At 39.6% G+C, this 23,434-nt stretch overlaps 1 protein-coding gene across 4 annotated transcripts in view; it reads right to left on the reverse strand.

The window, feature by feature from the left end:
- The window catches only part of GAS2 (growth arrest specific 2), an 84,111-nt gene extending 60,677 nt beyond the window's left edge, over positions 1-23,434 (reverse strand). Inside the window, exons 1-3 of one of the 4 annotated variants that reach the window (XM_032690380.1) lie at positions 23,058-23,434; positions 13,209-13,370; positions 5,683-5,807 (exon numbers count right to left, since the gene is read on the reverse strand). In XM_032690380.1, coding sequence (XP_032546271.1) covers positions 5,683-5,807; positions 13,209-13,350 — 267 coding nt within the window. In that variant the 5' untranslated portion in view covers positions 13,351-13,370; positions 23,058-23,434. Of the gene's footprint in view, positions 1-5,682; positions 5,808-13,208; positions 13,371-22,624; positions 22,764-23,057 lie in introns of those variants that run through there. The other 3 variants (XM_032690379.1, XM_032690382.1, XM_032690381.1) reach the window with 3 other exon arrangements.

Here is a 23,434-nt window from a genome sequence, read left to right on the forward strand (position 1 = left end):
CTGACATGTCTGAGAAAGGTACAAGGAATTCTCCAACAAACAGCTTTACAGTCTTGTGGAAATGATTCCTTCCAGATGGATTAGCACTTGTGAGTCATTTTGCAAGATTATTCTTTTCCTCTCATATCCACATCAGTCTGTCACTATGAAGATTAATACACAGAAAGACAATGCTGTATTTTTTTTTTATTCCTCCCAAGTAACTGAGAGCCATATCTATATTGTATATGATCAGAAATTGGCTCCAGAAGCTTTTATTGCAAAATAAAAGTCTCCAGGAAAGTGCAAGTGTGCAGATGAGAAAATTGCTGCCTCAGACCACAAAGAATCTGTTCATAGCCTAACAATTCCTGCAATCCTATCCATGCAATTCTCGACTGGAGAGTCAGATTTATAACTTACAGGAGGCACCAGAACATGGCTCTGCTGCAGCTGAGGACTCTTTACACTGGGCAGACAGATTAAGGGAATCAAGTTTACAGAATACTGTATATCCATCCCATCTGTAGGATGGGATAAGCTTGAGAAAATGAAGCCTACAGTATAAACAAAAACACCATATAGAAACACCAGCTCAGACTTTCAGCTTGGCCATCCAGGGCCTAAAAGCGAGATCCAGATCCCAGATCCAATTCTGAACCACTGGTGCAGATTCTCTACTTTAGGAGGACAAAGTTCCCTTTGCTTGTGGCCCCATTGAAGGGCAGACACAAAGCTGTCTGAAGCAGTAGATCCACAAGCAAAGGTCTTTCTCTCATCTACATTTAGAGAACCATAAGCTTCCATGTTTCTTGTAAATGATCAGAGTTAAATATAATGTTTTTTTCATAATGGGAACTACCTAATAGGAATCACAGCTCACCAAATGAGGCAGCAATAGCTGAAGTGCTCAAACCTCTTTACAATGTTTACAAATCAAGCCACTACTGTACAGTGAAGAGTATTCCCAGGTTACAGATGTAGAAAGTGAAAGCCCAGATACGTATTCTCCCAAAAGCAAACAGTAAGCTTATAGCTGATGGGAAAATACTGGGCCTCCAGTTTACAGTCTTGTTCTTTTGCCACCAGCCCCTTCTTCCAACATTGCCAGAATTCAGGTCAATTCCCTGGCTTTTCAAGTCCTGTAGTTTACAGGATTCTGCCTCTACTTCCACAGATATACATAACTGTCTCTAGAAGCAAAAACATCTTGAAATTTAAAACAGAATTTTCAGTTGTGAAATGGCTGAATCATTTCACCTTTGAAAAATTCAACTTCAACATTAGAACTTAATGAAAGGCAAAAAAAAAAAAATCCATCCCAAGTAGTTGTTTAGCTCTCTTAATTGTAACTCTTAAAAATGCATAACGTGGCTCTCAAAGTCACTAGGCCAAAAATCTCACCTGATGTGAACCTGCATAATTGTGAGAAGCCAATGCTGCCACAGGGATCCACACTCACCAGGTATGAGATTCGCCGAGTACCTTACCCAGGACCAAGTGAAAGATTTGGATACAGAAAAATTGCAAAATACACTTCAGGTACTATGACTGTGGGTAAGATGTGGACAGAATCTCCTAGTATTAGGATATACATGAATGTATATTTGCAGAAATTACTATTTCATAGACAGTGTCAATGGAAGTGGACGTGCACATCCAAGGACACAGTGAACTCACTGTTTTATACACAACAGCTCAGTGAACATTCAGTTTAATCTTATTAAATCAGTTCCCATGGAAATAATAAAATTAAATGCATATTTGAACTAAAAATTCTGGAAGTTCAGAAATATTTGCACCTGGATTAATTTTTTGTACTTACTTCTATTTCTTTTATTGGTCAAATCAATAGATACTAGCTTCCTGAAAATTAGGCTAAATTTTATGTTCGAATTGATTATTCAGAAGTATTTATAAGAGAGATTTAACTTGAAATTTATCTGATTAGCCTCTGAGAACTTGGAGAAAAAGGATAATTAAAGTTTCAACCTGTTTTTATTCATCATGAAAACATTGTTTTAAATGAAAAGTTCATCAATATATAGGCAGCTTCAAGGATGATGGATGGACTACTATGCCCTGCCTATAAAAATGGTAACAACCATTAACACAAGCCCTGCCTGTAAAAATGGTACCAACTATTAACACAATTTATTTATGTTTATTTTAAAATCTTAATTAATGGTCTTACTAAACTAAACTAAATCAAATCAAATGTGGGCTCTGTGCACACTACACATGCCTTGATGCTCTGAATTTGTTTGTACAGCTGTGAAATTCTCAAATTAACTATCTGTCAGGAAAAGTAAAATACTGGCAGGAGAGCATGGAGATGAAATCCAAGCCAGTGGGAGAAAATTACAAAATGGCATCCTGTGACATGAATGACTTTTATGGAATAACTGCTGCTATAATAATAAGTCTGTAATTTCTAGACAGTTGATCATTAGCAGGAGCAGCAGCACAGGTAGTTCCAACAACTTACTACCATACAAATCTTGAACATTTATAAAGACTGATAGAAGTCATCTCCTCGTCATTTTATAAGTGTACATGGTTAGATTTATTTATGACTGTAAAAATCTCCAAAAAGAGGAAAAAAGGACTTAAAAAATACATCATATACTCCCACTAGTCTAATACTGCCCTCCCTGTTAAAAAAATCCATTTTCATTTAAACTCAAAAGTTTTGTCTGTCTCTAGCAAAGGATCAATGTTTTCAGAATGATCAGGTTTTGAAGCATGTTTTAGCTGCTTAACAAATCTAATTTCAAATAACTTCTAAGAAGTTTGACCCTTGTGAAAGGATAGAGTTGCCTTTGTCTACTTGCACAACCAGCAGGGTATTCATCCCCAGGAAACAGGAACACACAGAACATAAGAGTGACTCTCACACTTTCTGAAGTTCCATCAATTTTCATCTATAGGGACTTCCTCATCTGGGTGGGGTTCCTGTGTATTCAGCCTTCCAAGAAATCTCTCTTCCATCACCTTATTCAGTGTTTACTGGAACCCAGGTAAATTTTCACAGTCCTTGACAGGAATTGTCCAACTGGTTTCTAAACAATTCCCCCCCTTTTGCTTGCCTGGCTTCTGGTACCTTCATTCAATGTCCTGTAGTCTCTGTGTAGAAATTGAACTTCTACCACACCTTCCTGATTTTGCAGATTCTATCATATGCCTCTTTTTCCACACTCAAGAGTCCTAATCTACTCAGTCACTCATAAAAGACAACTCCATTATCTCCTGCATGCATAAAGTTACAACTCCATCCCCTTCCTCTGACTCTTAAGAGAAGACTACTTTTGCATTGAACACCATTTAATCTCCAGTCTCTTAAAGCTGTATTTCCTCACTACGTTACCAGTAGTTTCCTAGGTATTTTGAAAATGTCCCCAGTGTCCACAAGTGTCTTCACATGACACAAAAAGGAAGTGTTGACATCAACATGCCTTTTAGATTTGGAAAACACAATATTTTGGGAGGTACAACTCTTTTTTGGTTTCTGCTTTCCCAACATATTCCACACTCAAAAAGGCTGTTGCTGACCTAGGGGCTTTTCCTGAAATCTGAAGAAAGTTCAGTGTTCCCTAATAAGAAAGGGAATGATATAGAGTTTAGTTAACAAACAAACTGCAAAACTGACAGTGACCAGAAATATATTGCACAAGTTAACTCAGAAGCAATAGGGGTTTAGCCTCTGCTATTTTGTAGAGCACTGCAATATGAATTTAAGGAATTATGGCAAACAGCTGATGAGTCAGTGCATGCAGTATTAGCTTTTAATGTCTTCTTACATCTGTTGCTATAGCTGCTAAACTGGTCAGACAGCCCCAAAGAGCTGCCTAATGAATTCATGATCAGTAGTACATATCAGTCAGAACAGGATATTTCATCTCCCTATCTTTGTTTAAGACAAAACTAAACCTAAAATATTGCATGGAGCTTTTCCACCTAGGAAGACGTTCACATAAAAAAATAATTAAAAGTTACATATATGGATAGAAAAGTGTGTTCTCTATTTTGATAGAAGCTGAACTCAACACAACTCAGCAGCTTCTTCCAGTCATTGGGGCACCTAGGTAAAAGGCCATGTTTCTGTTTTCCTGGGCAGAGAAATGGGCAAATGGTTTCAAAATTTCACATGTATTATTAATAGGGTGCAAAATAATGATTCAGGGGAGGATTGTGGAATTCTTACTGCACTAAATTTCATACAGTATAATCTTCTCATAAATTTCCTTGGCACCAGAAGTCAGACTTTTCAATGGGTAGGCTAGTCCTATTGCCTAAGACTGCTACACAGGGAACTAAAATCTGAAAGGATGAAGAGCTTCCTAAAAGTCTACAATGACATAAATCTATTATTCTGCCATTTCTTTGAATTCTTACTATAATAAATATGAAATAATATACACAGAGAAAATAGCAGCAGAGCAAATTTTTTTTCCCTTTAATTGCATTGTCAGTTATACCAGTTTGACAGATAAAAGACCAACAAATCTAAGTAATGACAACACGTGACTGCATGTGCCTAATCAGCTTCTAATGTAATTCAGGCTCAAAAACAAATACAAGTAACCCTTCTTTCTGCCTAGCTAGTTCCTAGGCTTAATCAAAAAGACTGCCATAGGTGTTTTCTCACTTGGAAGCTACCATGACACAGGTGAAGACAATATTATAAAGACCATATTATAAAGAGGAACTCAGAAGTCAACCAGTACCTCTACTAAACAAGCCCTGATTATAATTTGAAATAGGAAACATGAAAACTTCTTCTCCAACAACAATTACGAACTTGGAACCAAGAAAAACAACTTATACAGGTGCAACTGGCACAAGGCTGACAGTTCTCAGAACAGCTGATAAAATTCATGCTGTGCCCTAATTTCTGCTACAGACAAGCTATGAAAACATCAAGGATAGAAGATGCACTATGTTCTTGGCCTCTTTTTTACCTGCTTTTTATTTGTCTGTTTTAGCTTTCAAGGAAGATGTACCTGAATGCACAAGAAAAACAAAAAGTTTCACAATAAATGTTTTAATGTGTTGACCCTTTAATTCAACTTCTCCCAGAAACAGAATCACTGCACGCTTGAATCTCTCCCAGTAAGACTGTCCTATGAAAATAATTTAAAGGAAAAGGAGGTTTGTTCAAGCAAGATCTTAACCCAATCTTTCCAAAACTCTTCAGTATCTTCTCAGTTTCACATTTTCTACATCATTCCTGCACCTTTTTGCTGAAACCTCTTCCAGTACACCAACAGGACCTTCAAACTCGAGGCACCAAAACTAACTATAGAGTTTTATTACTGACCTCCCTAGAGCTGTTTTCAGAGGAAAAGACGCCTCCCACAGCTACTTAACATTCCCCTTGCAAATAAATGCAAGGATCACATTTTCTCCTTTAGCTACCACATCCCACTGCTAGATCTTGTTCTGTCTTATTCTCCACATATTACAAGTAGTTTTTTTGAGTAACTGCTTTGCATAGTTACCTTAATAATTACCAGATAAGTATTATTTCCCCCACCTTTATACAGTGGTTCTTCTACACAGAGCAATTACCTCCCCGCTCTTTTGCGGAATCTCCACACGTGAAATCTCTTAACGGTGCAAAAAGAAGTTCAGTACCAAACCAAAAAAGTTCAGATACCCCAGATACTGATATTACACACTAGAACATTGACCAACACTTACTCTGCCAGGCTTGTTTGCATCAAAGCTGTTTTCTTTAAACTTCTCCTGTAGGGTCTCAGCTAACCGGCAAAGCAAGGCTCCGTTATCCAATTTCTCCATAAAGGTTTCTGCTGTTATTTCTCTACCTGAACAGCAAACAGAGAGTTAACATGGCAGAAAGCATGCAATAGTACAGACTGCACTTGTGTGAAAAGAGAAAATCAGTAGAAACCTCAACAATAATTTGCAATACACTTTAACTGAAAAACTTGTATTACTTTGAGTATTTAGCGAATGACCTCACTACTACTCCACCTGTAGATATACAGAAAATTATGAAAAAAAACATGCCTTTTTTTTTTTTTTTTTTGGAAGGCATGTGATATTTGAAAAATAATTCTAGTATATTAGACTCCATGTATTTCACTTTAGTTATGAAAATCCAGTGCTTTTAACACAATATTTTAAAAGACAGACTACAGCAGGCAAGTGGTTTACACCAGTGTGCATGTGTAGCTATAGCACAAGAGTTGCTAACAGTTTATTTTGTAACAGAAGTACAAAATCATGTCAAGAAGGAAAGGACTATATTTTTTCAGAGACTCTTAAGACTTGTCCTGCAAGAAGTACACAAGATACTACAGTTACTGCAATGCTCCTATGAAAGTTCTTTTTCAGAAATAAAGTTAGGTACATAAGAAAAAAAAAAAGAGTGAAATTTCATTTCATGCATCTAGTTGCCACACAGATTAAAATCTGTGCTCCAAGGACAAAGGCAAAACACTCTGATTTCAAAATATATCAATTACTATATCATCCTGTATGACACTATTTCAGCAACCACAGACTGCCCTCCTTGCTACAGCAGACCAGACAACCTTACAGTACAATGTAATTACACCCCCCTGGAAGAGGAGATCTCAAGTCCCATGATGAGATGTGCATGTTCATCAGACTGGGCAGGCCAGACCAGAAAGAAATTATTTACCATCCTACACTAAACTTCCAGGATCCTTACATCATTTCCAAGTAAAAATATTCCTATTTCTTATTGAAGGGATTTAATTTTCACGTTTCTACTGAAAAATCTGCCTTCTCTTCGGAACTTTTTTGACTAGCAGCTGTATTTTTCAGCCCTCTTAACTTCCACTAATATCAAGAGAGCATCAGGGACTAATTCTTTCTCCTCCTATTAAGATAGGATATTTACACACACACACACACACACCCCCCAATATTTATATATGTCATTTAGAAACAGGAATAATACTATTAACTCATTTTTCATAGGTTGTCACAAAACACACGTTAGTAACAATAGTCTACCCTGTCAAAAAAAAAAAAAAAAAGAAAAATATTAAAGAAACTGAAGTTAGAGTGGTTCCCCACCTCATCCAGATCCACTTCTGCTTCCAGGAGATGTCTGGAAACTAAAAACTTTATTCTGTTTAGAACAGGTTCACTGGATTTTTTTAGTCAAAAAAAAAGGGGGGGAAAGTAAAAAAGCAAAGTAAAACTTTTCTATATCTTTTGCTCAGAAGAGAGGGAAAAACTCACAAAAATGAAGTAGATAAAAAATTAAAACTGAACTTCTTGCTGGTGCATTGTAATCTGATACTCAATGTCACAATACTGAACATAGCAGCATCATAAAACAATTGAAGTTAAACTTATTTTTTCTAACACATTTTTACTTTAGAAATATCTGTTTAAACATGAAATTTCCCCCCTTTTTATTCCCACTTAATTCCATCTGCCATATAGCCCACTTCATGGCTCCTGTATACCTAAATGACTTCCCCAGGCAAGAGAGTAGTAGTAGCACTGCAGACATGCAGTTAGCTTATGCCTAACTGATAATATTTTACAGTGTCTCCAGCTCAGATGAGGCCAGGACTGAAATTATAATAGCCCACAGATAAAAAATGGAACATACTCAACATTTTTATTTTAGTTTGCAAAACGTAATTTTTCACATGGGTAAAACAGAAAAATCACATTTTACATATCTCTAGTCCTATGATCCAAAGATTTATTGTTTCATAATAATAAAATGTTATAAAAAACATAAAACCTATTTAGAGACATTTTCTCTTTACACAGACATGGAAAAATTCTTTTATTTTCTTCTGCTATTTAACAATACATTTATATTATTTCAAGTGCTTTAGCAATTTGGTCACTGCATATTGTACACCAAGCTGGATTATTTGAGTTCTATTCCCCTTTATGAAATCTGAAAGAATGAATTTTGCATTGGACATCTGTATCCAATGAAAAGAATATTAGGTGTCAGCTTTCAATTCAATGTATTTTATAGCTCCAAAAGGTGGCATTTCTTTGCTAAAACAGACACTCTGACATATTTAACAGTTGAAATATATTGATTCAAATGAGAGTAATGTTCATAACCTGAGGGGAAAAAAAAGGCTCTGTGTATTTGTATGGAAAAAACATTAAACTCCATTAAAAATGTATAACTCCCCCTATAATTACAAGAAAGCAGTCGCAATATTTTTACAGAATGGTAATAACATTAAGTATAATAAAAAAAACAACGCTGAAAGTATGAGGGGGAAAAAGAAAACACACACAGGAACACGAAGGTTTTCTGAAACCTCACAAGCATTGCTTACCCTCTCTTTTACCACAACCACCAGGTGCCCCCAAAAAAGTCAAACTGCTCTACCTCTTGCAAACTATGAGCAGCTATCTGTAGGGTCACAGTGCAACCAGACTGGGAGGTTCATGACAGAATAGATGAAAAGAGACCATGCCCTGGGTGTGTGTCCAAGAGGTCGAAGACAAAGCATTCCCTAAGGGCTGCCTCGGACAACCGGAGCCTTCAGCAGAAGGTTGAGGGACTGAAAGACCCAAACTACCAAAAATCTAGTTGGTTCCTCTATTACTGCACTCAGTTCTTCTACATTTGCTGTAATAAATACAGTGTAAGACTGACTCCAGCCTCAGAACTAGCTGATGGACTGTTTTAATTGTGCGTTTCGGTAGCGACACAAAACTAGTAGTTTTTGAATAGAAATATGTCACTAGGGTGAATCTCTGAAACACATTTACAGTGCTTAAACCCAAAAGAACAAAATGTGACAAAAATAAGGAAAACAAAAGGCCAGTGATTTATGAGTTATCTTCTGACAAGGCTACTCTGTTAACACCCCACAAACTGATGCCGAAGCAATGGTTTTGAAAGCATTGAGACATTATCACTTACTTGAAGTGGGACATATAAACAATTCCAAAGGCATGTTGATACTAAAGAGAATTAGATAAAGCCACTTAACTAAGAGAGAAACTACCAGTGCCAGCAGAATCACTGGAAGTATCAGCATTACGAATGTCTTCATTTAAGACCTGCATTTCCCACTGGCTTGATCTGAACAAACTGATGTTGAAAATAAACATACTGTTAGAGAAGCCCCTTAGACAGCAAGGGGCTGTTCACTAAGCTGAACGAGATTTAATTCAGAATCAAAGAAAGAGTTTTCTTGCACAAGACTTCCTACTCCACAATCCCAAACTTTACACCTCCTGCAACACACCTTTAAATACCTAGCCCAGTCTTCAACTCTCCTAACATCCTTACCTCTCTGCTCCTTTTCTCCAAGCCTCCTTCTCCCTTGCATCCAAGAAACTTCTGTGTGCAGAAGTTTACAGTTACATTTATATGTCCAATTCCTCAGCATCCTGCATCCTCCAGCCACTTGGCTACGAGCTTCTGAAGCCCAGAAAGGTGTTCAGAAGTGGCCTCAGCATTGAAACCTTGAAGCTCAGACACGTGCCCAAGGCGTGGTCCCACGTGCTAAATGAAGCTGAATGGAGCAAAAGACAATATAATCCTCTGCAGCTTGTAAATGAATTCTGGGAATGAGTAGAAAGATCAGAGCTCCACACAACAGCCAGAGGAAAACAGAGAGACCATCTCTCTGTACCTGTGCTAAACTCCAGACTGGTGGTGAGGCCCATCCGTTCTCACATCAGCCACTTTGCTTCTGCAGACACACAAGAGAACATAAGAAAGTACTGGAGAGTAAGGCAGGCAAGCCTTTCAAGTTGCCATTTTCCCTCTGCTAGAAGAGTACTATGGCCCAAGTGTGCTAATTCCCATGTGCAGCTTGCTCAAGGTGAACAGAACTTTTCAGTATCCACAAGAGCATTCTACTAAAGTAAGTATATACATATAACCTACCAAATCTGGAGTTTGTCAGCCACGAAGGCATTTCCAAGTGCTTCATTGGCTCTATACATACTAAAAACAAGGGTAGGACATGATCATGGCTTGCAAGACAGCTGGGTTAACACACCTTCTTAACTTTGCCACTGCCACTCTCGACTGAGGCATCAAAGCTCAGCAGAGAGAAGCAAAGGTAAGAGACACAACATCCATAGTTCCAGTCTTTCTCTCCAACATGCAAACCACAACCCCCACAATGCTATAATGTACAATATTGTATGAGTTAATCCTATCTGACACATGGAGTTCATCTGCAATGTCCTTTTTCCATCCCCCAGAGTACAGACAGCTAAAATCTATTCACCAATGGAGCTGTAACGACAAACTGTCCTCTCAGAAGCTGAGTTCCTCTGACATGGTTCCAAAAATAATTAACAAAATGCATACAAAAGTAGTAGTGAATATTAAAAAAGATCCAAAACAACCACAACATGCTAAATTAGAATATAATGTCTGAAGTCTCACGCTTAAAGATTCTCACAGTGTTATTTTCCAGTTGCACCACGTATCCCAGTTTACCAATTGGGTAAGGTCAAACTCTAGCTACACCTACCTTCTGTCTGATATCAAAATCCTTCATTCATATTATAAAGTACAACATCCTAAAAATGTTTCTCAGCTTGTAATTTTGAACCCACACCAGGCTTTGCTACTGCAAGACCATAATCTTTTCAACTTCCAGTAACACTGTGTAGGACACAATTGCCTCTCCACAAAAACTTCCTAAAACACCATCAGTTGTTCAAGCTGCTTCAAAGAGGTTCAGCCCTATTTTTGCCTAAAATACTATAAATTTTTTTAATCTACATTTCTTTGAAAAGATTGTGTTCATGTTGAGTACATATGACTAAAATATAGATGAAACAAAACATGAACCAAAATGGTAAAAATTAACTTAAATGCATATTTGTGTGCTTTAAAAACTGAGAAACCTTATTGCATTAGAACTGGCATAAATGAGGCTTACAATACACGCATAAATGACACTAACAATGAGGCTACACAAGGTATAGGAGAGAGCAAGCTAAGGTGTGGAGACACACAGTGTTATTTGTTCTGTGCTACTTGCACATCCTTGCATATGAAACTCTACTGACCATTAATGCAAAATACATTATTTGTCCCATGTAAAGAAAAGAACAAACCACAAAACAAACAAAAAAAGTCTTCCATATTCTTCCACCCTTTCGGATGCTGAAAAATTAGACAGTACAAACAGGTTTTTACAAGGTAACAGCATGCTGTAAATTCATATCTATTTACCACACAGCAACATGTTCACACATCCCTACTCTATTTAAAGTTAATCCAAATTATGCAGTAATTAAACCAAATTTGAACTCTGAGTTAATATACTTCTATGAATAATAATTATTTTAATTCACTTACACTTAATTTATTCTGAATGTGAATTTTAACTTAATTGAATTATTAATTTGAATAACAATGTCTACACAGGAATTCAAAGTGGTTTAACAAATCACTGTAATTTCAATTCTTCAGCACAAACTCTGAGAAAAGAAGAGCTTGATGTGAGAAGGTGTGGGGGGGATGCATTAAGCAAATGAACTGTATATGCTGCTTAATTAAAAGAAGGTTGCACCCATTTAGTTCTGTAGTGCAGAATTTGGTGTCCATATGAAAAACCAGATTTTTAATTACAGTTGGCATTTCAGAACCTCCTGCTGGTTGCTACTTCCTTGCTCAAAAAGTGACCTCATTCCTAAACTTATCAGTGGAAGAACTCTGTTACCAACTGCAAACAAGGTTCTATTTGTTTTAGAGTGGATCACGAAAACTTCATTGTTTAAAACATTTAAACAATATACTGAATCCTTAATGGAATGTGCTGCTTCTGATTCAAAAAACAGTCACTTGGATTGCTGTCTTGTGGTAATTGGAATGAAAAGTCAGTATTTCTGAACTTTGTTCCAGAATTGCCTAGACAATTTTGTATTCCAAACTCATTAATTTAAATTGAAGTACCACGCAAGTACATCACTTAAAACAAATGCCACTTTTGCAGTTGTGGATTCATAACTGTTACAACTCTAAAATGGGTATCATCTACCTGAAAAATACTGTGTTCTTGCATTCTACTGACATTGTACTTGTTGACTACATCTCTTAAAAGGTAAGTGATATTTCCCTTTCTCTTAAAAAAAAGAGGAAATACAGTGCAGATGAAAGACACTGGATATACTCCTTTATTGTATGACATCAATTGACTGAGATAGTTTAACTACAGCATTTGCCATGACAAGACACTGCCCATGTCTCAGAATAGACTTTCAGAAAATAAAATAAAAATTAAATAAATCCTCCAAAACCACACACACCAATTTAAAAGTGCTTATCCAAATTTTCCTCCAAAATAACATCAACAAGAGTTTCATATAAACATCACCTCCTCCGAAATATTTTCTTCTCTTTGTTTAATGAGAGGAATTGCTGGCATGGTTCCTTTAGCATGAGGTATTGTGCAAGTCATATATTTGTTTGGTGGTACTCTTTGGACTTGCAGGGATCACTCAAAAGCCATTTTTCCTTGATCTGATCTCAGGAAACAGCACATTATTTCCTGGCTCAGAGTTTCTAAATTGTACACCTTCAGGAATGATTTGTGTATCTCAAAGTATTGTCTCTCTCCTTCCTGCCAGGGACAATCTCTCTTCTCTTCAGGGACTCGCTCTTTCTTCACATGTACTTGATTTTTTTCTCTTGGTGTTTGGTTTGCACCCTCTTTTGGCAACAACATGCTTTGGCTTCACACACCAAGGCAGGTGTAAATCCCCAGGTCCAGCTGTGGTAGGTCAAACCCCTCTACGAATGACTTCCAGAAGTCTTATCATGCCTTGCCTTGGGCAGCACTTATCAATTACTAGACTGCTTGTTCAGCAAAGAACTATTTAATGGTTCCTTCTATTCAAGACAGTCAGTGCACCTGTATTCTTTAGGAGGCTTATCGATAAAAATGGAAAACACGGGTGATGGTAGCAATTAGCATCATTCAGCTTAATGGTATTAATACAGAAAACACATGCAAAAAAAAATTAAAGGGGAATTTGAAAAAATAAACAGGAAATGTATAATAAGGTTCACTTATGCTACTCACAGAAACACTGTGGAGGCAAATTACTCATTAGTTTTTCTGACCTTGCTAGCAGTTGCACTATGTGGAAGTAGCTACCTTTATTTCATAACTACCTTTATTTCTGATGGACAAAAGAGTCTGAATTCCCAGTGGAAAGAGTATTCTTACTGCCCAGTCCCTGAATTCCATCTTACTGTGCCTTACCCAGTAGGTTTGTGAGCCACAGGGCCAAATCCTCTTTCATTGGCAGCAAGTTGGCCTCGTGTCTGCTCGCAAGCCACTGACTGTACTGGTGCATGTCGGAGAGGCCAGGCCCGCGTGCCTTGGGGCTCAGGGCAGTGCACATCGCTTATCCGCTCCTTGTACCTGTTTCGTTACATCAAAAAAGGAAGAAAAAAGAAGAAAAGAGCACTTCATTACACCAAATAAAGTTTCAAAGCTTCCATTTTTAGAATTACAGAAGATAATCCCATCCCGAAGACGATCCCCATCCCCGGAAGCGTTCAAGGACGGGGCTTTAAGCAGCCTGGTCTAGTGGAAGATGTCCCTGCCCATGGTGGGGTGGGGAGTTGAAGTGAGATGATCTTTTAAGATCCCTTCCAACCAGAACTATTCTATGACTCTGAAAGCAACGGTAACAACAGTTCTCAGAGATCAGATGTCAGACAACCAGATGTGGATCTAACACGTGGTTGCAAACCAAAGCTTTGTTTTGTTAACAGATTTTTTTTTTTTTTTGCAAGCGATTAAATCACACAGATAAACGTCAACTTCACTTGTACTCACCAAGCTACACATGTTGCCAACACATGACCATATATTCTGGAAGGAATGATTAAAATCAAATAAAAATAAACATTTTACACAAAGCTAACAACTCACTATGGTGCCTGATCCAATACCCATTCAAATTAAATGGAGAGCTTCAGAGATTTTTTGGATCAGGTCCAAGAAAAACATGGGAACAACCAAATTACACTACCACAGCAAACTTATTAACAACTTATGAATTCTGTAACCAAATGGAAACAGTCTATTCTACAGCTTCAGAATAATTAAAGAAAAAACCTACACCAAATATATTGACTGAATAGATTATTTCTTCAGAAAGCAGCACAACAGCTAGCACTGGTCACTCAAGACTTCCCACTTCCCAAATCCTCCTCTGCTTCAGTGACGACACACTGCAGCTTTAGTTTCGGGTAAGACAACTAATATTTAACACATAACGTATTAGGTGTTGGGAGTTGCAGCAGCCAGACATGTTAGAACCACTGGACCTATATCTCTGCTCCTGAGGGACCAATTCCCCACCTGTGGTAGAAGTGTGCTGAAGAAAGAATTTCTTTAGAAGGAGGTTATTTTTCCTCTCTGAAAGAACCTCGGACCTAGACCCTAATACTTTTAGCAACGAGCTGAGATACTTCCTTGCCTGGCAGGCTGGAGCTTGCTGAAAAACAGCCACCAGGTCTTGTGTAGGTGGCACTAGACAGACACTAAGTGAATGTGAGGTCCATAAGGAATAGTTCTGTCAGAGGGCTGATCCACACCAACTGTGATTACACAACAGCTGGCTTCAACTTATGGCACTCTGCAAGCACTGTTTCTTTTTGTCCTTTGCATACCTTTGAAACCAGGTAAGAAGTGTTTGTGACTTTAAAAACCACATCAGGAGAAAAAAAAGAACAATTTGTTATACTATTCATTATGGTCTGGAATAACAAGAATACTGAAAACAATTCTTTTGTCAAAAAAGGAAATAAAATTGTGCCGTAACTGACTTTTCCAAATATACAATATGTAATGCTACATGGGATATATTTGCATTAAAATACTCCAGCATTGTTTAACCATACTTGGGGTAAGTAAACTCTATGCTTACAAAAAGATCTCCCTTAAGCTCCTGTTGACAGTACCTCACCCCAAAATCCTGAAGTTTAGCTTGCCCTTGAGACAGACACAGTTTTCACTACAAATATACTTCTTACTGAAATTAGACAATATTTTCAGTTGGGGAGAAGGGAAAATAGACTTTAAAAAAATATTTATTCTCTTGTATAAACATGCATTTCTGAATTATGAATAGATTTCACATTTTTCTAACAAAAAAAAAAAATCTTCATGTATCCTTTCAGAGCAGAGAAGTTTAAGGCACCCTAATATGCAATTTAAGCACAGCTCTGTTCTGAAAGCTGACTTTGTAAAAATGTCACAATGGATTTATGGTTTCCTGGTTAATTAAATTCAAATCATACCTGTTCATTTAGGGTAGGGTGTGAGGGAGGGGAGGGAGGGAGAAGAACTGGGCTGTTAGCTCTGCAAAAATCAATCTGGAATGTCACTCTCAAAATAGATCGATTCAGACTAGAAGCTACCAACAGCTAAGGAATTTCAATGACAGTATATTTAAAAGTTGCTCTAAGTCACTCAGAACCACACAAATTAGTCCTTCAAATCACTACTTCATTTTGGAAAGAAAGAGAGGCAAGATGGTTGACACCACCTTGTCTTCAAAGATTATATGGGAAAAATCAAGTATAAATACCTCTGTCATATACTTTCTTTCCAGAAAGAGCCTTCAAATAATTTTTGACTGATTTCTGGAGTCTATAAACTCCATTGATACAGTGAGAACCAGAACGGAAACTAGTTTGTTCTCTTGGATGATCTCTGAAATTATACTGGTAAAATACTGTAACTTCAAAAAAATTCTTATTCCTGAATGTTCAATTCATATACAGCACACAAATAAAGCAAAGTATTTTTTTTGCACCAATGTTTCAGTTTATTAACACCTACATATCTAAGTATTTAGGAACCAAAATCCTGGAATTTGTTTTTCTTTACATGCAGATCAGAAAAATGTACCTGAAAAAGCAGAACCATTGTACTAAAGGAACAAGTTAGACACTGCAGCTCTTCACTGGAGATAATTTCACAGCTCATACATGCTTTGTGGAGGGGGTTGGACTAGATGACCCTTGGAGGTCCCTTCCAATCTGAGTTAATTCTGTTATATTTCAAGGATGCACCCAGCAATATTAATCACAGAACCTTAAGTAGGGTCTGTCCTGCTAGAAGGGCACACACACACTGAGCTGGGTTGTGTCAGCAGGGAAACAACAGAGGCAACACCCTTTTCTTTCACCTCAGGAAAGGTCCACCTCCTTCATCACTTCCAAGACCCTGCATATGAAGTGCCCTATGGGACTTGGGGCTAATTAATCACCAACATTATGATATGCCTGACAGCCAGCCAGATACAATACACTGCTGTCACTTGTGGGGCTGAAATCATTCTAAGGTTTGAAAGTTACATTTCTTAAAAGAAAACAGAGGGAAGGCTTCTGGGGCTGCTACATGAAAGCAGTTTGGGTTTCCCCATCAGCCTGTGAAACAAGCACTGCAGTCTGTTTACGCTTCAGGCTGGTTTCTGAGGAGACACAGAGCAGAGATTTCAGGGAGCTGAGATGTTACTTCATCTCTAAAATACAGAGTTGTCTTTAAATATATTTCATACTGACTCAACTCACCAATCAAGCCTAGTGAAGGCCTCAAGAGACTTGAGACTCCCTGAAGGAAGAAAAGTGAGAGAACAAAGATTTTGGAGGATGCAAGGGTGCCTGAGTTTCTAAGCAACTGTGGTAGTAAGAAGAAAGAAGATACAGAGACCAGAAGGGTTTTAGGTAGTTTAAATAGGACACAGGTTCTCAGAATGGGAAACTGAAAAGATGATTAAAGGCAGAGACAGATGGCAAAAATTTCTAGAAGGTGAAAATGATTCAGGTATCTCTATAGTGGGGCTTAGTCTGCTTGAAATAGTAACCCTGAATTAACAATAATACATGGGTTTATTTACGAAGCAGACATGTAAAGTGAGGCCTGGAAAATGAGAAAGTCTACACTGAAGAGCCTGAAGAATCACAGACAAATCAAATACAATCCAACCTTACTTCTGCGTAACTTTAATTTAATTTCTGAAAAAATGAATTTTCCCCTTCCCCACCACTTCTCTGAAAACCTGCTCTACACTTCAATAAAATACTTCTCTGTTAAAATCAAAGCCACAAAATTTCTACCTTGGATTTTTAAAATTAAATTATGCTCTCAAGAAGCAGAGCATAATCAGTTACTTGCATCTCCTGTCACAAACCCTACAAGTTTGCTGCAGGTCAGTTATCAAACTGCAAGCATCAGAAACTATCAAACTCTGAATCATTCTTCAAGCAAACACTGATTGCTACTGCACTTGTAAATTTAATTTAAGTCTCCACAATACTTCAGCACTTAAGTGCCCAAGTTTCATTAAAATGTTTATCTATTTCATTAGTTGTAGTAGCCCATACATTAACTATTACAGCTTCATCACACAGTAGCTGGGATCTGTGAAGAAGACAAAATTAATTAGTTATGTGAAGGTATTATGACAGCAATTGAGTCCTGAGCTCTTCCAAGACGCCTTTGAAGATTCTACCCGTGGTCAAGGCCAGGCTCTTGATTCGTTGCTCAGATACCTTCAACTCCCTTCCCTAAAATATCCAAACACACTTATTTTCTAGAGAACTGAAGACAAGTTTATTGACAATTTATCAGTGAGGAATCTGGTCAGAGAAATGGGCTAACTTGCCTCAAAGGCAGACAGCAGCTTTCAAGGATACCTCACCACAGCTGAGGCAAGCCTCTGGCTCCAGCAACTATTTCATCCTTTCCTTTTTGGCAGATATAAAGTATGAACAAAAGTAGCCAAAAAATATTGGGTTTCCTAATCTCACTACTTTCTAACAGCAACATCAAATCATCATATATATACAGCTGTTCAAAACTAGCCAATGCAAACATGTCAAATATTTTACAGAATGTTACACTTCTCTATAAACTGTTGAGGCTGACGTGATATGCAGAAGCATTTTCAAAACTTACCTTTAAATGCTTTAAAGCAACTGCTTCCACCTGCTATTCGGAATGGGGACAAGGAACCCTCTTTAACTACTTTTCATTCTGTTTTGTTACAGGTCATATTTATGCAGCACAGCTTTTTTTTTTCCACCTCTCTCAATAAGAGGATGACATCTCAAATTCCTAAGACTTATTGTCTAGATGAAGAATTCAGTGTGGGATAGTTCACAGTACACCCAGTGACCTGTATCAGATTCAACACACTGAAAGGTCCTATTTCTCTCTACTTGCTCCTACCAAACAGTGAAGTTCTTATTTTGCTTTACAGTAGTGCATTTAGCTGCCTCTGTATTGTAATTCACTGCTTGTATTTTGCCAGCAGTGTAACTTACACTACCTATTGATTGTTATCACTGATCATCAGGTGAAAGCAATGAGAATCAAACAAGTGATCTTTTGTAATTCCACTGGCTTTTGTTGGGGTTAACTGGTAGAACAAAAGGAATCGAGAATCTCTGTACTCAAAACACACAGGAGGAAAAGACTGTTTAATCTAGAAAGTAGAACTGGATGCACAGTGAAGCCTTCACAGTTGCAGATGCCTGGATTCAATTCCCTTTCCTATTCCAACCACCTTCCTTACCTGTAAAATTGTGATAATAATTTTCTTCAACTGAGTATATATAATAAGAGGAGGGGAAAATTCTATATAGGAAAAACGCATATATAAAAGAGTGCAGGTATGCATATGTATGTATACACACACAGAAAATACACCCGCTCCACCCTGCTAGCAAATCACATAAACCAGCAAGATTTTACTCCAAATTGCTCATCCAGCCCCAGCACAAGATACATAACCTACACTGGGAAGCTGCTGGCTATGCAATGCCCTCTGCATCACACGAGTTTTATTGTTGCTGTAGCCTGGTTCCTAATTACAACATGGGCATTAATTCTCAAACAAAAGGAGGCTTGAACCATTTCTTTTAACTTGCTCCTACATACAATCCTTCCAGGTCAGAAATGAAGGAATCTTGCTGAATCACTTGCTCTTTATGACTTGGCTTAAGAACTAGCACAGAAATTAAGTATCCAGTGGAACAAGCATTTTTCTTTGTATTCAGTTAGAAAAGAATAAAAATATATCTAAAAGAGTCTATAGAGGGAAAAAATACGCCATAAAGCAAATGCAGAACTCTCTATAGTGATCAATCAAATCATCTCTGATGCAAAGGTCCTACACAGTGTCTCCTTTGCACCGTAACAGTTTGACTTGGACACTGTGTGTAGACATCTGGATTGGCCCACCCAGGCACTCCTGCCTTAGCAGGCGAGCTCATTGACTGGCTCTGTGCATTTGGCAGCCAAACCAGAGTTATCCAGGACTGAAGATTAGCACATATGCCAGTTCAGTGGCCTAGCTGCTCTACAAAGCTGGAAAACTGCAACAGAAGGTGGCAAAACTCTGCCTCAGACCCAGGGCTCAAGCATTCTTTTTCAGAAAATCTTCACAGTATTAAATAGAGAGGCTTGAAGCTTGTGCAATGAGATGTGCTGTGACTGAGGAGGCATATTAGCCATTACTTATAGAAGAAACTAAATGTTATTATGCACACAACTGTGCAACAGCTCTCCAATCAGTGGCAGAGGGAGCAGACAGCAACTTAGACAACAGCAGCACAAGTTTTTTCTCTGGAGGAACTGGAACTTGAGTGCTAGACTGCACATTGGCTTTGACAGAGGGGTATCAGCTATAACTGCAGACAATCTCCTGCTGTCTTAGAGAGAAGGTAATGCTATTGGAAAGCAGCCATCCTGGAAAGAGAGGAGACAGAGGATCAAAAGCCAGAACAGAGCTCATGAGTATCTGGCAAGGGCCTCTGCTGGATCTCCCTGCCTGTTCTAATCACCTCAAGCAGATGGAAAAGAACAGAACTTTTAAAACGTTACTGGAGTTTCAGTGGACTGGGTGAAGCATTCACTTACTGTAATGGTAAATTGGGTGCAAAAGAAGCTGAAGTAAAAGATTCAATGCTCACAAACAGATTAAGTTGCACAACAAAATGCATATTTGTACAAGCAGAAGTGAAGCTACCCACAATTTGGTGCCCATACTTGCAACACCTTGCCCCCACTTTCACGTCATCAAGTGACAGTTTTACAGACATAGCACAAATACATTCACATTTTAAAACTGATTTCAATTTTCCCATCCCAGTATTGGCATGTTTTTCAGATTTGGAGAGTATAATGTTAGGTCACTGCTCTTGTTTTTCCATCCCCTCGCTCATATACATACAAATGTGTATACACACACATATATGCAGAAAGAGGAGGAAAAAAGATATAGGAATGCCTTCCTTTGAGAGCCACAGAAGTAAGTAACAACTTCTGTAATTGATATTTTTAATGTAAGGAAACTGTTCCCTATGGTGAGATCTGCCAGACAGTGGAATGATTTCCCCAAGTGAAACTGTGGAAGCTCCCTTACTTGAAATCCTTAAAATGGACTAAAAGAAGCAGTTAGGAAAAAAACCAAAGATTTGCCACTCACTGATATATCTTACCAAGTCAATCTTTACCACCTGCAATTTCCAGTTTACTACAGAACTGTAATCACTCTCATTTTGCCCTTTTACATACATAAAAACAAACACAATCACTTTTAAAGTGATTCTGTTTGCATAGCTCATAGCTTGCATAGCTCATCTTCAAGAGCTTTCCTGTCTGTAGGAAACAACAGGTCATTCCTGCCTGCATCCTCCTAAATATACATACCTGTAATCTTAGTTTGTTCACTGCCATAAATGAGCAGATAAAACATAAGATGACAAATGCAGCGAGCATATCTTTATAAGGAAATTCAATTATTCTAGTTATTTTATTATCCTTATAAACTATACCACAACAAATTTAGCCCAAGGTTTCTGGAGCTTTCCCAGATTAACTTGGAGCATACTGTACATTTAGGAGCAGGGGGAGGGGCACTGAAGGGGAACCACCATCTGAAACTCATTAATCAATTAGAATTTTTCATGGCTTACATCAAAATGTGATCTACACTGATAAAGTAAGCTTTAATCACACGAAGCCTTTGTCCTTTACGTTATGAATATATGTTACAAACGTGTGCAGTACTTCGAGGGGAGGATGGAGAACCTGGCACAACAGCTTACCAATACTTTAGACCTGTAAGGCTCTTGGTCTGAAGCCAGACCAAAACAAAGTTAACTGCACTTAAAAATCTGATCTAATCATTGGAAGCCTAGACATTTTCAGGACTATGCCTAGCAGAAACAATTTTATTGCCTTGATAATGTTACCTCTACCCAAAGGAAAGCAGAAAGTCCTTCTCACGTAGACAAAAAAAAAAAAAACCTTCAGGAATGTTCAATATATACTTGCTCATAAAATTATAACTTCTGGAAACTGAGCCTGACTCCTAACACAGTCCAAAAACTCTGAAGTTGATTTCTCTTTGCCTGGCTCTTATTGTATGTTTTTCTGCTTGTCTAAGCAAACTAGCCATTAAAAATTAGTACAAAAGAAGTTTCCACCTCCACCAATTAGAAAACAAAATACATATTTAAACTGGCATATTGTATCTTACAAGGAGTAGAAGCGTGTCTCTTGCTGAAAGACTGTCTGCGTAGTGTGCTTACAAGCTGACTCTCAGTCATCAGCTTTGCTTTTAATTATGATGTTCCATTTCTAAATTCTGTCCTGCAATTAGCGTTAAATTTAACTGAAAGGTCTAAAGTGGAGTTGAAGAGGTACTTTGGATAGTAAGTGCGCCAATTTAAATAACACTGGGGATAAAACAAATAAAGTGACCAAATAAGTAAGTGGAATAAAGTCAGTGAGAGCTAGAACTTGAGGACAGTACTGACTCTTCAGCACCTCACCACCTCCACCTAGGTTTGGCTGTGGTTCCAACTATGGTACCATGGTATAATGCTGAGCCAGTTGCCTATGGCACCACCCGATGAGAATTTAGAAATGTCCTATTAAATCACAAGCCATGTCACAAAACTTGGCACAACATCTGCTGCACAATGAAAAAAAATATATATATATAATTTAAGGTACATGGAAAACCAATAATACTTTGTTAATTTTTAATTTCAGAGCAATGTCAGAAGAATGCTGTAACTGCACTGGGGAGCCTGCAACGCACCCATCCTGGTGTCTCAAGAGCCCTTCTACTCTAGGAGCACGCAGAGACGTAGCAGGCTCAGACAACACACACCACTGCAGCAGGATGCTGATAGCGATCCTAGATAAGGAAGACAGCAACCTTCATACGTAGGGCACTACTAAAGAAACAGAGCCTCCTTAGAGAGCAAACTGTGCCCTCGGAGCCTTTGAATCTAGAGCCTGAAGAGGAAAGCAAGAACCTGGAAGGGCGGCTTCTGGCACGAGAGGGGTGTCGTCCTCCTGCCCCTGGGGGTGGCGGAGGGGGGACCCGGGAGCGCTGCAGCGGACCGGGGCTCGGCCGCCTCCCGCCCGCCGCTGCCGCAGCTCCCGGGCGGGCGCTCCCATTTCCCACGGGCTCTGCACACGTAGAAACCCGCCCTCCTCCTCCTCTCGCACCGCCGGCACCCCAAGGGCTGCGTGGAGCAGCCTCACGGGCGAGCCAGAGTTTGGGGCCGGGGGATAGCGCACAGTAGGAGCAGGAGCCACCTCCCCTCTCCGTTCCGTCTTGCCCGCCCTGCTCTCACCCGCCGCGGAGCCCGATGCGGTTTGTCCTCCTCGGAGCCCCTCCACAGTCAGGCTGAGCTAACGGCTTTGCCATGAGCGCTGGAAGCGCTGCTCCCAGGTCTGCCCCTCGGGAGGCAGGACCACGGAGACCCTCCGCGGGATGCCCGGGGCAGCCGGCCAGCAACCCCCCGGCTGGCCGCGGCGAGCGCCGGGGGAACCGCTGCTGGACCTCCGTCACGCACCCACGCACGCTCTCATTCCGCCTCCGCGATGCTTTCGAACTCCCACAGTCAGAGAGCGGGAGGAAAACAACAACGACAGAAAAACCCCCACACTAAAAACCCACAAACCCCCCCAACCAGGCAGGCACAGGCAGCCGTGCAGCGCGGTGCCCGCCGAGCCGAGCCCTGCCGCTGCCTCGGGACACGGGGGAAAGCAAACACAAGCACCTACTCCGCAGCGAAGAGCCGCCGGGCAAAGCTCACCTTCCCGCTTCGCTCCGGCCCCTTTCTCTTTAAATTCGAAGGCAGCCGGCGAGATGCACGAAACGCCCTCAATTTAAAGGAGCCGGCGCGGCGGCTCCGCCGTGGGGCCGGCAGCGAGCACCGCTGGGGCGGGCAGGCAGGGCTCCCACCTTGGCCGGGACAGGCAGGCAGGGCTCCCACCTTGGCCGGGACAGGCAGGGAGGGCTCCCGCCGCCCCTCCGGGGCCGCACTCCCTGGCCCCCTGCCCCCGGCAGCCGCCGCCGTCCCCCCGAGCGGAGCTGAGCAGAGCGGTGGCAGCGGCGCTGCCGCTCTTCATACTTCTGTCCGCTCCGCTCGCTGCTCGCT

The sequence above is a fragment of the Chiroxiphia lanceolata genome, chromosome 6, assembly GCF_009829145.1.
Source record: "Chiroxiphia lanceolata isolate bChiLan1 chromosome 6, bChiLan1.pri, whole genome shotgun sequence".
Classification (NCBI taxonomy): Eukaryota; Metazoa; Chordata; class Aves; order Passeriformes; family Pipridae; genus Chiroxiphia; species Chiroxiphia lanceolata.